The following is an 18,410-nucleotide window of genomic DNA, read 5'->3' as shown; positions in this document are numbered from 1 at the left end:
AAATAGCCGACAGCAATAATATTATGTAATATTTTAATCTACAGATACTTAAAGTGAAGGAGTTTAAGTATCTCAGGGTCTTGTTCACGAGTGAGGAAAAAGGACATAGAAGGAGATCAGCCGGAGAAATCGGAGCGACAGGGGCGGTATTGCAGTCGCTGTACAGCACTGTTGTGACAAAAAGAGAGCTGAGCCAGAAGGCAAAGGTCTCTGTTTACCGAGCAATCTTCGTTCCTACTCTCACCTATGGTCATGAAGTGTGGGTCATGACCGAAAGAATAAGGTCGCGAATACAAGTGGCCGAAATGAGTTTTCTCAGACGGGTGGCTGGCATCTCCCTTAGAGATAGGGTGAGAGAAGTTCAGTCACGCGAGAGAGACTCGGAGTAGAGTCGCTACTTCTGGAAAGGAGACAGCTTAGATGGTTCGGGCATCTGGTTCGAATGCCTCTCGGAGGTCCTCGATACACGTCCCACTGGGAGGAGATCTCGGGGCAGACTACTTTGACTCACTGGCCTTGGAATGCCTCGGGATCCCCCAGGAGGAAGTTTGTCGCTCTGGAAAGGGAAGTCTGGAGCTCTCTGGTGGAGCTGTTGCACCCGTGACCCAACTACGGATAAACGGTTGAAGATGGATGGAATATTGCAGTAATTGAATTATGAAATACTTACTGTGTACAGTATAACCAACACACACACGCACACGCACGCACACACACACACACACACACCGGTGGTAGCACTATATTCCTCTGAATGTAAACACAGAAACCATGTTGTTTACAACTCCCTCTCTAACAGACATCCTACTGACAGATGGGACTATATAGACATCATCACTCCTCTCTTCTCTTCTCCTCCCTTAACCACTTGTTTCCTTTCCTCTCCTCTCATCAAACCATACTTCCCTGAGGCCGACTCTACAAATGCCTTCCAAATCAGTAGTTCTTCTCACACTTTCAAGATTCTTAAAAAAAAAATCTGATCAGCAGCAGATGTACAAGCTCGCAGAGTGGCGCTGCGAGCTTGTAAATCTGCTATTTTTGAATAACCAACATTTAAATCTAATGTTTGAATGTGTTTCCTACATCATACCATACAGTCCTCGCTTAACCACGTTAACCGTACTGCAGGGCAGGCTATATACTTTGTTGACCGGGATCCCCCAGGGGTCTATACTTTTTTCCCACTCACCAGATATCTACCTATCTACCGAAAATAGCTGATCTACAAGCTCACAAAGCTAGTATTTGCCTTGCCCAATGTTATTTTTGCCCAGAATAGGGATGTTATTTTTTTAACACATTCTTCTGACCTCATGCTTTCTTCAATGCATGAGGAGTCCAAGCCACTTCTTTTCACCTGACAGGGGAGAGTTTCCCCAGTTGGACGTAACGCGTGGAAGGAACACGTTATTCCACATCAGGCGCCCCCGGCTGGCCAGGGGGAGGCAGTTTAAAGACCAGGATTATATGCATGTTTTTTGTGAGGGAGAACATGCAAACTCCACACAGAAAGGCCCTTTTACCAACCCCACCTCGGGTATGGGCATTGGGCACTGATGACGCGGAGGAGAGAACACCCCCAGAATAGGGATGTTAAGGTGAATGTGCTCTCTTCAGCTCTTCTCCTCACACTCTCATGATATTCTCATCTCATGATATCTCATCTCCTCTCGTCGAGTTTCATGTTCTCCCTCTCCATTCTCACCTCCCCTATCCTATCACAATCAGAATCATCTTTATTGTCACATCACAGGTTTACAGGCGGAGGGGATGTGGCCAGAGGGAAAAAGAAGAATAGAAAGAAAATCTGAGAAACGTGTCGAGGATAGTGATGTCCCGATCACGTTTTTTTGCTCCCGATCCGATTCAGATCATTTGATTTTGAGCATATGCGCAGATACTGATCAGATATTTATATTTTCATGGAACACTTCATGGAACACACCATATCACAATAGTATAATATCCCAAATCACAGATAATATCAAGTCTAATGTGATATGATATGTATATATAATATTGATACTAGTGATGTCCCGATCATGTTTTTTTGCTCCCGATCTGATTCCAATCATTTGAAAAAGATGTGATCGGCCCGGATTTCCGATCATGTGATCGGATCGGAACAAACCTAGCCGAGGATATATGATAAATAAAAAATAACTACACATTGCATAATCCAACTGGTACAGTAGGTCAATATAATACATAACATGAGGTTAGACACAAAAGGTCTTTCGGTAGGTTGACAAAGCAGCAGGTATGTACAAGAGATTTAGACATCGAGGAGTGAATCAGTGCCAGCCGCGAAAGTGCAAACAGGATATCAATCTATTTCCATTTCTGTCCACTCGCTCCCCATCGCGTCTCCCTGTCTTCCCTCCTTCCCTCCCTCCCTCCTTTCCGTTCTCTGGTATCTATACGACATCACGTTTTACCACTGATGAAAGCCTATACGGTTTTTAGCTTACTAAAATAGCTCCTGTCTTGGCATGGCGGCCAAAGGGGAAGATTACAGCAAATGAGTGGTCTGACGACCACAGGCTTAAGGACAGAGAGAGAGAGAGAGAGAGAGAGAGAGAGAGAGAGAGAGAGAGAGAGAGAGAGAGAGAGAGAGAGAGAGAGAGAGAGAGAGAGAGAGAGAGAGAGAGAGAGATAGAGAGAGAGAGAGAGAGAGAGAGAGAGAGAGAGAGAGAGAGAGAGAGATGGAGTGATGGGCAGATGGTTGAGTCCAGTACCGCCCAGAGACGGATCCAGAAGAAAGGGCTGGTTCATTCTGGTTCCAGGACCGGGGCAGACCAAAGTGGCAGCAAGAGCTAAACTGCAATTTAAGAGATGGGAGAGACGTGACCCAACATGGGTTTGGATTTCAGCTTGGGGTTTCTTTTAGGGTTTCTTTTTTTCTCCATGGCATATAAATAACAATATGTCACATACAGTGATGGAAGAAAGTGCTCAGATGTACTTAAGTAAAAGTAGCAATACTGCAATATTAAAATACTCAAGTTACAAGTAAAATGCTATATTACCATTGTTTGGAGTACTGTAACAGTACAAAAGTAATTTGGCATCAAAATATACTTAAAGCACTCAAGTACTCAAGTAAATGTACAAGCTCACACAACGCTTCGCATCGCAATGCATTGTGAGCTTGTAGATCTATAGAGCTTTTAGATCTCGTAGATCGGGTATTTCCGAATAGCTAAAGTGGTAAAATATGGCTTGGTGTTTAGTGTATGTATAAAGTAACTTTGTCAAATATTTGATGTGGAGTAAAAGTACAAGATTTTCCCCTTAGATGTATAGTGGTGTAGATGTAGAAGTATTGAAAATTGGAATTACTCCAGTAAAGTGCAAATAAATATCTAAAAAATAAGTACAGTACTTGAGTGAATGCACTTCCAACAGTGCGATATGACTAACAACATGTCACATAAATAACACCGTGTCATTGGGGGAAAGGCAGAAGTGCCGCGGCGCTTCACTGCAAACCACTGGTTGGTCCGAGCTGTAATTTATATCTCTGGCATCTTTCAATAACATGCATTTTTCTGAGGCAAAAAAGTGAGTAAAAAAAAAATGCGGGGGTAGATTCTGAGAATGTCCTGGTTTTCAAGACACTCAACGGACCAGTGCCTACTGAGGTACACAACTACACCAGAGGCAGCTCCGCACTGCTCTCAGTCTCATTCCCCCCATATTCGGTATACAATTCAATTCAATTCAAAGGGCTTTATTGGCATGAGAAAACATACGTTTACATTGCCAAAGCAGAATACAAGTATGAATTAATATGCTCTATGCACACAGAATAAGGGTCCAGGCAGACAGCCGCGTGTCAAGTTCCGTTCACTCTCATTATAAGGGGAGAAACAGGAAAGAAGGTACCCACGCTACAAGTTGAAGCAGCTCACTAGCGTGAAGAATCACACGTCAAGTTCAGCATTGGTAAACTATCACCCGGCCGGCAGTGATGGCACTAACCAATGGGACAGATAAATGTACTACACGTCTGGAAAACCGGCCAATCTTTGAAGCAGCACTTTGATGGCACTGCCCACCAGCTGCTCAATGCCCCGGAAGATATCAAAGGAACGGCTGTAGTGCTGCCTGGGCTCGCGTTTTATTGTAATCTGCAGGGAGTAAAAAGAGAAGTATACAGGAGCATACAATGTGTTTATCCTTAGCCTAAAGTGAACCTGCTGCACATTTTTGGCATCCGACCAGGACTTTTAGTGCAGGACTTCCCTTATGGCTTATAGGACGTCACAAGTGTAAAACTCCAGAAAGAGAAAACCTGGGACTGTATGGTAAGTGACTCTACAGATGGCCGCTGCCAAGCGGAAGGCCAGAATGACTGACCCAGACTTCAAATAGGAGAGCAGAGAAGCCAGGCGGGCGGACGGACGGACGGACGAAAAGACAGACAGACAGACAGACAGACAGACAGACAGACAGACAGACAGACAGACAGACAGACAGACAGACAGACAGACAGACAGACAGACAGACAGACAGACAGACAGACAGACAGACAGACAGACAGACAGACAGACAGACAGACAGACAGACAGACAGACAGACAGACAGACAGACAGACAGACAGACGGGCTTAGTGGGCACATCATTGTTGTCGGCCTGTTGACCTGTATATTTTTTCGTAAATTAACGCCCTACTTGATTATACTACAGCGCCACACGAAAGCATCAGACGTAGCAGTTCCACAAGCTGGAAACATGGCGCACAGTTTTGAGCTTGTTGATTTGCTACTTTAACCGTTTTTGTATTTGAATCCTGAAAATGGAGTATTTTGGAGAAAAGAGGTTTCCACCCTACAGAGGCGATATGGAGAAAATAAATGCAAGACACACAACTATAAAAATGTGTAAGCTAACAGTACCGGACCGCACCTCGTCCCTGCTGGCTGCTCTGTGGAGCATTGCTGCCATGTCCGCTTATAATAAGCAACTTTGTTTTTCTATAAAGTCACGTAGGAATATTAGTTGCGGGCCTGGGCCGGCTTAGCGGTCCAGGCACCTTGGCTCTGACAATGTGTCGTGGGTTTGAGTCCCGATCCTGACAGACTTTGCTGTGTGTCTGTACACATATGATGCAAGTACATGCATTTACAAGTATGTCAAAAAAAGAAAAAAGCTGGTTCCTGACAGCTTTTGACGTTTTCTGACATAATATTTAATAATGAATACTCCATGGGTTATGGAATATTAAAGACATAATATCACAGCTCCATGTTGTCCTGTCGCGGGATTAATTCATACTGTAGCTTTTACACATTTTTACACAGACACGCACACAAACACAAATACAGTAGACACGCATGCACACACAGACCCTACACATGCACAAGTATAGTGAAGGATGGGGGATGGGGGAGCAGAGTACTGTGGGATTTTTCTGGCCGTGCGTGGCGGCCCAGACTGGCCCCATGCCCCAGAGGAGATCCCATATAGTCTGCACGATAAAACATACACAGACCTGTCAGCACCACAGATACACGCTGGACAGATAAGCCGCCATGTCTGCACTCCCCCACACACTCACACACCCGCGTGCGCGTGTGTGCACACACACACACACACACACACACACACACACACACACACACACACACACACACACACACACACGACACTCCATTTTTCTTTTCTTTTCTCTGGCTTTTGAACCTAGAGTATATATTCCTGGTCATTCATTAAAGCTTCCATTCCACTCTGTTGTGTTTGTATTAAACAGCCAGACACTGACATGTATGACCTCCATCCAACTGGATGGAAAGCAGGGTCAAATGAGGTGCACGAAAGCACTGGTGGATAAAGTACTTTACTTAGGTAAAACTGTAAATATAGAAGTACTCTGTTACAAGTAAATGTCGGGAATTCAAAATGTACTTTCACGTTTTCAAATATATTTTGAAAATAGCCGATTTACAAGCTCACATCGCATCATGACGAATTGTGAGCTTGTACATTGGCTATTTTCTTTCTTCTTTATTTTTACTTTATTGAGTCAATCACATGTACAATTCCTTGTAACATAAATACATTTTCTTTTCACATTTGTTGCTCACATGTTTCATGTCACTGTTGTACATTGGCTATTCTCAAATGGCTGAAATGTAGGGCTAAAGTGGTTAAAGTATGTTTTGTAATAATAATCACATTTTACAAAGTGACTAGTAACTAAGGTTTTCAAATAAATGTAGTGGAGTAAATGTACAATATGTGTAATGCCTCAAAGGTTTACTTAAGTACAGTACTTAAATAAAGTACTGTACTGCACGACAGGCTCTTATTCCCCCCGCAGCGGCGGCTAACGTTAACGCGCTCCTATTTACCTGGAACTGCCATTTCCTCTCCCTGTGTAAAAAAAGGGCAGGCCATTTCCAGCCACAGGGCTGGGTAATAGCGTCGGGCCCAGATAAGAGACGCGGTATGCCCTCCAGATTAACGGGGGCAGGAAATGCCCTCTCGGGTGGTGGGAAACAGAGGGCTGTATGGTTGAAGGTGTAACCGATAGCAGTCTGGCTTGTTCAACCCCTTGACACAGAGAGAGAGAGAGAGAGAGAGAGAGCTCAGTCTGGATTTTGTGGTGGACATTATGACGACGTCATCAACACCGCCCGTGCGGGAGAGCGTTTGGGGAGAGAGCTTGTATTTTTAACATTCCCTACCACCTATTTCATCAAGATATCCTGTTTTAACCAAGGATCTGTGTATTGTGTGTGTGTGTGTGTGTGTGTGTGTGTGTGTGTGTGTGTGTGTGTGTGTGTGTGTGTGTGTGTGTGTGTGTGTGTGTGTGTGTGTGTGTGTGTGTGTGTGTGTTCGTGCATGCGTTTGAATCCCTGCCATTCTTTTTGGAGCTGCAATATAAATCAAGCGAAAGAGCCACAGACATCTCAGTCCATTCAACACTGTTTCAGCTTGTTACTCTGCGCGTTCGTGCGTGCATACGCACACACACAGATGTTTCTGCAGCCCATGTGTCAACGTTGGCTTTGATCTCCGTCTCTCTCTCATGTTCTATTACTTTACTCTGTCTCTCTGTCTCTCTGTCTCTCTGTCTCTCTCTCTCTCTCTCTCTCTCTCTCTCTCTCTCTCTCTCTCTCTCTCTCTCTCTCTCTCTCTCTCTCTCTCTCTAAAGTGGAATGTGAATCTATGGCAGTGACATTGTCTGTCTGTTGTGTCTCTCTCTCTCTCTCTCTCAACACACCCCCCCCCCCCCCCCCCCTCTCTCTCTGAAGTGGAATGCGAATCTATGGCAGTGACATTATGAACATCTCATACTCACAATTTACAATGTAGGCGTTTAGCAGATGCCCGTATCGTATCCAGAGCGAGGTGAACCCATGGGAAAGAACACAATATACTATCAAAGTAATAATCTGCACATTGAAACTAGAGGACGGGGTCTAGCTGAGCATCTGTTTAATGGAACACTATCTAAATTACATTTTTAACATCGTGGTCAAGAAAAACAAGCCTAGGCAGCAAAAACAAAATGAACGAATGCCCAAGGTCTGTCTGCAAGGTAACAGCTGCTACTGTATAGCTATACCACACAGCTAGGGCTGGGGTGAAGCCTGAAGAGTTCAGATTACATTGCAGAACATTGGGAGAGACTGCAGTTCTGACTGCAATCGGGAGTTTGTTCCACAGTTTTGGAGTCCTCACTATGGTCCTGATTCTTCAAAAACGAAATGCGCCAGAGTGTAACGGTGACGGAAACAGATATCGTATTTATCCGTCCGATCAAGCTACGTTGAGATGACGTGTTATTCAGAGAGTGGTGTGTACCACAGGTGCGCTGGCGTATCGCAGGTGTATGTCATACTGAAAGCAGCGGGTGCAAAGTGATCGGAAAAGCAACCGACAACCTCATCTGCATTGATCCACGCCCCATATCGACCATAAAAGGCTTCAAGCATGACTCAGCAGACAGCAGTTTGTCTGAGATCACAGCCGCGGTCACTGCTATATCCAAGCTTACAATGGTGCGTGCTCCGCTGAAGCAATATAATTATAATTTATTTAATTAAGTTCGGGACCAAGGCGGGTTATAATCCAGTGAGTTTATCCAGTGAGTTAAACTATTCTGTGTGTGGCATCCATGTGATCAATATCAATATACATTATTATAAATTCTGTCTGTGTCCGTCATGTTCACGAGTGGAGGTGAGCTGGTTTAAAACTGATATGACTGGCCGACTTTCAAACACGCTGCATTCATTAGGCTAATATTGGTCTTCTATTTTTTTTATATAGGGCTAATTAGCCCTATTCATTTTCCAATGTTAATCGGATCGGCAGTAGCCTACAGTGTAGGCTCTACACTGCTGTCTGCCCTCCGCCACACACACACACACACACACACACACACACACACACACACACACGCACACACACACACACACACACACACACACACACACACACACCGACAGTCAACTGACCTGCCGCCGCCTACTGCAGGCATTACTGTCTACACTAAACTATGTTGGATTCGTACAGTGCAGAATGCAGATAAGCCTATGTTCTTATTATAACTGTGAATTTGTTTTTTAACATGCAGCGCGAGTCCGCGAGATCCGATCTACAAGCTCACAACCGTTGCACTTCGAGTAGGCTGCCGAGTGAGCAGCCCCAATCGCGCATGATATAAATAGGCTATCCTAATAAATAAATAAAAAGGTGTTGGCTTGCGGGGCAGTTTCTGTATATGGGACTCTATAGGCTAACTTGCCTATAATGCATGCATTTATAGGCATAGGCCTACAAGTGCACTCGGCTTTTATATATATATATATCGTTTTCTGTGCTGATTTTTTGTGCTGATCGACCAATATGTTGGGGGCACATGCCTACATATTTTATCTGAGATTTGGGGACTATTTATTGATTCAGCATGAAGACTAAAGCCTTCTGAATAAATCTATATGCAAGTGTATGCTTCCGCTAATTTCTCCGCCACCTAAAGAGGTGGCGGAGGTTTTAGCGGAGTTTCCGACGAACCAAAGACAGCGTCAAGTTCACGGCCATTTCCATGAATTCCAAATTAATGTGGGAAATCCACGTAAATGCCTTTCCGCCAGCGTCACGGCAATATATCAGCGAAACACGTTGAAGAATCAGGCCCTATGAGTGTGTTTGTACGTATGCACTCAAAGGCAGTCAGAGCGCACCGTGATTTCTTTCTGGTCGTTCCGAAATTAAACCATTATTGAAACCATTCCCTAATGGATGATGTGTCTATTTGGGGGCAATCTGGGTGTGACAAAACATTATGTAACTAACGGGCCATGCCTTGGCCCTTGCACGCATGCACGCACACACAAAGAGAGAGAGAGAGAGAAGAGAGAGAGAGAGAGAGAGAGAGAGGTACTTTACTCACTATGCGGGACAGGGGTGTGTGTTGCAGAGCTGGGAGGCCACTGCTGGTTTGGTGTGAGTGTTACACATGGTGGAGTTGACCTGCACCTTCTGGTCCTGCAGACAGATAGCCTTAGTTGAGATACGACCTGAAAGAGAGAGGGGGGGGGTGTAAGATAAAGAATCACACACACACACACACACACACACACACACACACACACACACACACACACACACACACACACACACACACACAGTCGCACACTGACCTCCAGCACACGAGGCGGAGCATTCGGAGCGGACCGTGGCCCAGGCGTAGTCATGCTTCCTGTGGGTGCGAGGCAGAGTGTACTCCCACTCCACTCCGGGGTTCTTGCCCTGCAGCAGGATCTGTGCAGGGACAACATTACATTTATAGATTCATATTCAAATGTGCCTCATTAATCAGGGCAGTATATTACAGCAGATAGCGGTGGGCCCTGAACCAACTATTGTCCTCTCAATACATCACGTGGAGTCTGTTTGTTTACAATGAGAGACAGATGGCCAGCAAAGCATGCTTGCTACCACGTGGCTTATTTATTTTTCTTATCCCACGATTTTGTAACCCATTTTTCACCCCTGTGTCAATCATCTAATGTGATCCTGGGCTCTACACACCCTCCACCAACCTAGTCCCCATATATGGGGGACATGGGGAGAGCAACGGACTTGAACTCATGCTTCCTTCATGCCTGAGTGTCCAAGTTGCTCCTTTACACCTGACAGGGGGGAGTTTCCCTGGTTGGACGTAGCGCGTGGAAGGAACACGTTATTTCAACCAGTTCCTTTCCCCGCCATCACGTGGCTTATTTCTAACCTATAATGTTTTCAGATACATATTTTAGCGTACTGATTACATTTACAATGAGTAATACACTGTCTGGATGTCATCTTGAATGAGATTAAACATGGATTGTTCTGTAATCAAAATCAGCTGTGTTTGGTTAACGTGCAGCATTGGAAATCAAACAGGTGAATGAAATCAAGATTATTTCGGGCTGCGTTTTGTCATAGACCCATAATAAGGGGAACCGAAACTTGTGCTGATGACCCGAAACCGTTTGTCGCTGAAGGAGATTTATTTGGACGTTCAGGTTCAGGTTCAATGAGTCACTCGACACTGACCGATTCATAATTACTATACTTGTGTGTGAAAGGACAGCTCTAATCTAAAATGATGTAATTTAAAAGTCAGCACAAGGTCAACTTGGTGGAGAGCTGGTCAAAGCAAATGACGCTGTAGCAACTCTGAGCTGATTATTACATTATGAGTTTTTATTACATTTAAATTATTACATTATGAGCCCTTATTACATTGTGAGCAGTTATTATACATAATGAGTTGCTACAGACACCCCTTCCCCAACACATCCATACTAATATGTCTTTGATTGATTGATTGATTGATTGATTGAATACTATTTTTAAAGTTTGCAAAAGGCACAGTTATACAATAATGCTAAAAGGATTTCACAAAAATCCTGAGGGCTTGTTTTCATTGTGGTCATGTGTATTCAATTCATCAAGACATATAAAGACACTTCTTTCAATCTTGGTGCATCATCCATAGCCACAAACCAAAGCCCAGTGTCACGTTTTCTAGTAGACACTGTGACTCATAAAGGTTCCACATCATCTCATCTAAACCTCAGTCAGTCTAGGATAAAAAAAATGATTTCAATGGAAAAATGACGGTGCTCACCAAATTGCCTAAACAAGAGAGGTACTTAGCACTAAACCGCACTTCCTATGCTGATGTTAGCCATCCCGACTAGCTAAACCCCTGCCAACCAGCCAACCTCCACCGTCCACCAAACCAATACTTTAGGGCTTATCCAAACAAGCAGATTCTCACCAATGCACGTACATCCGCTCCCCGAGTAACAAACCGGAACTTCAGCCAATGGCTGCAAACATGTACTATATATGTACATGTACTATAATGTTGTTTGAACAAAACTGAAAGTTCAGACCTTGGTGTCACTGAAAGTAAATTGTTGAAAGTAAAATATGTACGATCCGTGATAGGTCCCATGAGGTCTATAATAGTGCACTATGGCACCACAAGGTGCACTGGTTTTCACCTTAGAGTATAGACTGAGACTTCACCGGATTTCTCCTCCCATCCACTTGCATTGAGTTGCTCACCAGGGCATGAGGCAATATCACCCCTTCTTCTGGATGGGAACAGAGTGCATTCTGGGATGCATTTAGGCCATACTGTACATGGACACGGTGGGCCGAAAACACGAAGGAGCACTGTGCTCCTGATGAAATGATGAAACATTTTTCCTCAATCACTCACGACTTCGGAAGAGTCGCCACCAGGTATTCCTAAACGTAACCTCGATAAAACAATGCCTAAACCTAACCTTATTCCGAAAGGTAACCTCAGTAAAATATGCCTCAACCTAACCTTATTCCTAACATAACCTCATTATAAGGGTACCTAATAAAGTAACTTTATTCATAAACTTGACCTCAGTAAAAATATGCCTAACCCTGAACTTATTCCTAAGTGTGTTTTGAGGCGAGCGTTCCGGTTACCTCCTGAGGTGTAGACTTGAGACTCGACTTGGAGTCAATCAGAGAGAGAGAGAGAGAGAGAGAGAGAGAGAGAGAGACTGTATATATTAGATATATAATGATATAGCCTATAGATATATCTACTGTATAGGCATAGATGAGGTTTCTGTCCAACAGCAACGATACTGTATGTTTGTAACTTGTAAGTGGGCTATATTGTGTTCACAACTTGCACCTGTGGGACGGAATTCACAGCATGTGTTCTCCGTTACTCTACAATTGTGTGAAAGGAAGTTGTACTCACACAACTGGCTGTGTATGAATGGGAAATGTACAAAGACAAGCAACAACTGTCAAATCCGTTTTTACTGGAATGTCAAAGGAATAATGAGAATTGCATCCACACATGACAACTCCAATTACAGGTTTTTTGCATTCTGTACGAACACAACGAGAAGTGAAATATTGTATTGGCCAATTGCCTTAAATTGTGTGGAGAGAGAGAGAGAGAGAGAGAGAGAGAGAGAGAGAGAGAGAGAGAGAGAGAGAGAGAGAGAGAGAGAGAGAGGAGAGAGAGAGAGAGAGAGAGAGAGAGAGAGAGAGAGAGAGAGAGAGAGAGAAAGGGAGAGAGAGAGAGAGAGAGAGAGAGAGAGAGAGAGAGAGAGAGAGAGAGAGAGAGAGAGAGAGAGAGAGAGAGAGAGAGAGAGAGAGAGAGAGAGAGAGAGGTTAAGCGTTTCAAGAAATGCATCAATGAAATGGCAGCCAATAAATCAATGCAAGGATTTTCTTCTTTTTTTAAACTCCCTATAAGCTTTGTATCAGCATCAGCCCAGCAGAAACTCCAGTATGGGCTGGGAGTGGGACTATGTTAATTACAATATGGCAGACATGGATATCCATCTGCATCGCCCATCATGCATTTGACCCATATGATCCCACCACAAGAATGTCAATCCAGGGGAGTAATCCCTTCTTATTTCCATAGAGCTGACCATCCCACCCTCCCTTGTGGACCCTATTGTAAACAAGAGTAATGCTTTATGGCGTCGTCCACAGTTAACAGTTTTTGTATTGGGTTGTGCTTGAAATGTACCTATTTTGCATACTGTCAATAAAATCCAATCACTAGTTCACCAGGTCTTTCCCTCCCTCACTCCATGCATCCAGTGGTGGAAAGTACATTTACTCAAGTACTGTACTTAAGTACAATTCTGAGGTATCTTTTACTGTAGTACTGGAGTACTTCTAATTTCCATATAAAATATAATATATACGATACTATACATATAATTATTTTGATACTTTATTTAATAGTTACTTAAATTATGATTATTATTGGAAAACATATAACCACTTCGGCCCTATACATCTCGGCCATTTGAAAAAGCCGATCTACGAGCTCACAATGCACTTTTACTCAGTACTTTTACTTGTAACAGAGTATTTCTACATAGCAGTATTGATACTTTTACTACAAAATGTGAGTTTTGCACCACTGAGCAGATGTGAATGCCTAAATGGACACAGCAACACTCTCACACCACAGAGTATTTGGGCATTAGCCCAATTTATATGCTATATTTATATATGGTTGCGTAATCTATCACACACCGAAAATCTACAACACTAGCAACGTCAAGGTAAACTTTACTGTCCACAAGGGAAATTTGTCTTGGGCTTTCACCCCTGCTGCAGCCACACATAAAACATCAATGACAAACAAAATACATAACAGAGGGAGACACAACATCACACAAGTGAACACATAGTGTGAATAATCTAACAATGTCAATGTTCCCATCGCAATCACCGTATAATCAGAAATGACCTCTGGACCAACATTGTCTGCCACGGTACTTGGAGGTTTTCCGTGCCAACCTTAGATATCTTATATGCCAGCATTCTTCCCTAGTGGGTGCTCTGCTTTGGGGTGGGGGCTTGTCTGCCCTTTGGGTATGGGGGGGTGGCCGCCCAGGGGTCTCGAATTCTCGATGGGTTGCGTCGGGGCCGCTTCTTGGGGCGGTGGCCCTGCCGCCTGGAGGGGTGGCGGTTGCCGCCTTTGAGTGGAGCATGCATGGGTCTGCTCTTGTTGTAATGATTTGGGGCCTATGATAACTGTTGTCTGCCTTTTTAATATATGTATTAATGTACTGTATGGATGTATTCCCTGATTGGGAGTCTATCAAAATTCGAAAGCCAATTGTCATTATGGTTCATTGTCCTTGTCATGTCTTTGTATATTCAATCTTTTTATTTATAATAGTGTTGTGCCTGGGTTTTTTTTCGTTTGTTATTATGTTCTGTAATGTCTGTCTTAAAAAAAAAAGACCTCTGAACATCACCGATCTGTTCAAAACCACGGACAGCGGTGTAGTTTCAGAGAAAAGAGCGTGCAAAGGCCACGGCTCAAACAGAAGCTAAAGGCTATGGAGCAACAGAAACAGTGCGGGCGGGGGCCTAGCAGCCGTGTCTAGGCACCGGAGTGATTCTGAAAATGAAACGCAGCAAGGCTTTCTTATAGCGATATCAAACACCTTAAGACGAGCTTACTCGTCATGAGCGCCCTGCGAAATTAATTTATAGGACGAGTAGGCCTATACCTGTGAACACATTTGGTGCTACCAACATATATATATTAACATATTCAATTAACATATTCAATCAAAAACGGGTTCCTTCTCTGACAGACAATTCAGCAGAACTAGACAGCATGGTGCAAACCAACACACACACACACACACACACACACACACACACACACACACACACACACACACACACACACACACACACACACACACACACACACACACACACACACACACACACACACACACACACACACACACACACACACACACACACACTCTCTTAAAACTCCATTAATTAAAATACATTTCTCTCCCCGTCTGTTTTTGGCTGTTCAGATCTATTCATTTTCAGGGGAATGTTTAAGTCTCCCTTTATGCCCTGACCTTATAGCTTCTCACATCCATAGAGTTTAACTGTGGAATTCTTAATCTTTTAATCTCTCTCTCTCTCTCTCTCTCTCTCTCTCTCTCTCTCTCTCTCTCTCTCTCTCTCTCTCTCTCTCTCTCTCTCTCTCTCTCTCTCTCTCTCTCTCTCTCTCTCTCTCTCTCTCTCTCTCTCTCTCTCTCTCTCTCTCTCTCTCACTCACTCACTCACTCACACACACAAACACACACACACACACACACACACACACACACACGTACCCACGCACGCACGCACGCACGCACGCACGCACGCACGCACGCACGCACGCACGCACGCACGCACGCACGCACGCACGCACGCACGCACGCACGCACGCTGTAATTACAAGACATACTTAGAGAGATTCTGGTTGTGTCATCTGTAGATCAGCACCATGCTACTGCTTTTTTCTTTCTTCCTGGATATAAAACGGTTTCCGAGGCTATGCTACTGCTGGACGGACGGACGGACGGACAGACAGGTTCATACAAGTTGAAGCTCTTTAGAGCTGACTGACAAATCCGAGAAGCCAAAATATGCTGATCAGACCGCATTATGCTATTATGTCATCTGGCTGGTCGCGGTACTAAACACACATTATTAGTTACAGTATATTATAGTTATGTATATCATCACTGATGGGCAGAAACCTCGTAGCGCTCTGAGAGCCCGGTGAGTGACAGCCATGACTGGCTCTAACAATACAGCTGTGGCACCATGTCCTGATTGATGAGCTTTCCCTGCTGCTAGCCCTCTGCTGGCATTCATTTCATAGGAGGAGGAACAACAACAAAAGCTGTTTCAAACTGTCCTAAAAAAAACTCCATTCAAACACAACTCTCTGTTCTAAACAACAGTTAGGTTCATGATTGCCAAATAAGGGGAAGCAACACGGGGGATCTGTGGTGAAAGATTCTTCAACATGCACAGGTTCAGTTCAACTGTAGCCTGAGGGCTGCTTTTACACGGCTATCACTTCACCTTGAAAAAAAAGAAACACAATAACCGTCTAAACTTCACCTGGTTTCCACTTCTGTTTCGACAGCTCAGCGTTCACAGGTCAAGTGAAAAGAAATGCCTTTGCTGACAACGCTATGGAGGTGAACGTCCCACCACTCACTTAAACGCACATACTCACTGAGGGTCGGACTGGTGTTGCCAGATTCGTCGAGATAAATGAGCAACTAGCCATTTAAAAATGTATGAGAACCACTGGCACTGACACTGACAAACATATTAATGTGTACCCCTTCACATGAAAAGAAGTTTGAGAAACACTCACTTACACAACATTAGACAGCAAGCCCACATAAGCAACTACACTTCAGAAAACAAGCCCAATAAAACAGCAATAGCTTCTAAAAAGTGAACATGGCAACGCTGGTCAAGAGGATACGTGTCTCATGTTCCAGTCTTTGAGAACAGGCGGAGACTCGCTCTCACCTCTGAGCTGTGGGGCCTGACAGACACACCACCACCGCCGCGCATTATAAATGTGCCGAGGTGATCACCACCTCGTAAATCCAGTCCTCCCCCCGATGCGAACATCTCACTCTCTGAGCTACAGCACATGCTAATTCACTGCTCCACACAGCCGACTGTGCAGAGAGACGCAACCTGAAGATCTCTGCGTTGGCCTGTCACTTTTTAGAAAAGATGCCTCCGGCCTCTCTGAATAAATATCATTATCATTAACTTCTATATACCTATTCTGCTATTTTCACTAGTTTGGGTCCTGGGTCTATTATTTCTCTTTTGGGTCTATTATCTCTCTCTTTTCAAACCTGAAAAGTTTGAGAACCACTGCTTCTACACTAATGGCTGCATGCTCTCTGTACCTAGTACTTATAGGTTGGCCGGTTGGGTAGAATGCAGAGGACAAATTGCACGTGTGTGCAAGTGGGTTCAAGTATAAAGTTATTTTCAATCTGTCCAAATGGAGACATTCTCTCAAGTTTTCCTTGTGACGTGCTATATCTTAGGGGGAAAGATGTGGCATTTACATAACTAACTAACTCCTGGGGTGCCATGAATGAAACATGGTATTTTGTCTTTGTCGAGTAGAAAGCTCATATGTTCAAAACTGTTACTTTTTAAGATTTGAATAAAATAATAAAAAAAGCAAAAGTAGCAGTACTTTGCTTGGATACTTTAGCGTGACGCTGTATGTGTGTAAATCAAGAGTAGGGTGTTAATTTACAAATTAAAATAACGTGAAAATAAAACGTGAAATTATGGAGATAGGAGGTTTCTGATTTACAGGGGTGATCTGAGCCAAACCCGTTTGAGAACCACTGTTCAGGCTGTGTTCTCCTCTACACTCTGTCCTGAATGGCAGCACAATGGCCCTTTTACACTAATTGACCAATGTCTTTTTTCCTTTCATCTACCGCCTCTCTCTTCTTGTACAGAATTCATGTTCCTTTTCTTTTTCCTTCTTTCTCTCAGTCTCTCTCTCTCTCTGTCTCCCTCCCATCTCTCTCACCCTCCCTCCCTCCCTCCATCCCTCCCTCCCTCCCTCCCTCCCTCCCTCCCTCCTCCCTCTCCCTCTCCCTCTCCCTCTCTCTCTCTCTCTCCACCCCTCCCCTCTCTTAGCCACTTTGTCGTGCCGTCAGTTTTAAGCTGTTGGCCTGGTTTCATATAAATCCCAATTATGTACAGAATTCCTGTTTCTCTCTCTCTCTCTCTCTCTCACTCACTCACTCACTCACACACACACACACACAAACACACACACACACACACACACACACACACACACACACACACACACCACACACACACACACACACACACACACACACACACACACACACACACACACACACACACACACACACACACACACACACACGCAGAGAGAGAGAGAGAGAGAGAGAGAGAGAGAGAGAGAGAGAGAGAGAGAGAGAGACCGTCTGGAAGTTCAAAGCACACAGCGGGCCGTTTGAACTCTCCAAGCCGCTTGTTCAATGAGATGAATACAAGGCCCGTATGCTATTGGCCGCCGTGCACAATTAAATGACAACAGAAGCTCTACAGTGAAGCCCCTCTCCTCCTCTTATCCTCTTCCTCCTCCTTCAGAGACCCTTTACGTACCCCGTCTCTCTCTCTCTCTCTCTCTCTCTCTCTCTTCTCTCTCTCTCTCTCTCTCTCTCTCTCTCTCTCTCTCTCTCTCTCTCTCTCTCTCTCTCTCTCTCTCTCTCTCTCTCTCTCTCCTCTCTCTCTCTCTCTCTCTCTCTCTCTCTCTCTCTCTCTCTCTCTCTCTCTCTCCTCCCCAGTGTCATTAATAGGCTACCTATTGAAAACATTTCAAAAGTGGTTAAAGATTGTAGCAAAGCCCAAATAAGCAACCACAATTTACCAGAAACAAGCCCCCCAGCCACACACACATCCACAACGTCCACTATTTACAAGCAACTCTACAGGACAAGTAAGTCTCTTATAATAAGCAG

General features: G+C 44.2%; 1 protein-coding gene across 1 annotated transcript in view; it reads right to left on the bottom strand.

Moving 5' to 3' along the window:
• Positions 1-18,410, bottom strand: part of adamts18 (ADAM metallopeptidase with thrombospondin type 1 motif, 18) — a gene marked incomplete at its 5' end in the record, with an annotated part of 85,489 nt that overhangs the window by 5,380 nt on the left and 61,699 nt on the right. Inside the window, 2 exon segments of the mRNA XM_083759257.1 lie at positions 9,413-9,539; positions 9,663-9,783. Coding sequence (XP_083615383.1) covers positions 9,413-9,539; positions 9,663-9,783 — 248 coding nt within the window.

This window comes from Protomyctophum parallelum, assembly GCF_964188405.1.
Source record: "Protomyctophum parallelum genome assembly, chromosome: 2".
NCBI classification, from domain to species: domain Eukaryota; kingdom Metazoa; phylum Chordata; class Actinopteri; order Myctophiformes; family Myctophidae; genus Protomyctophum; species Protomyctophum parallelum.
This window is presented reverse-complemented; position numbering and strand designations above follow the sequence as displayed.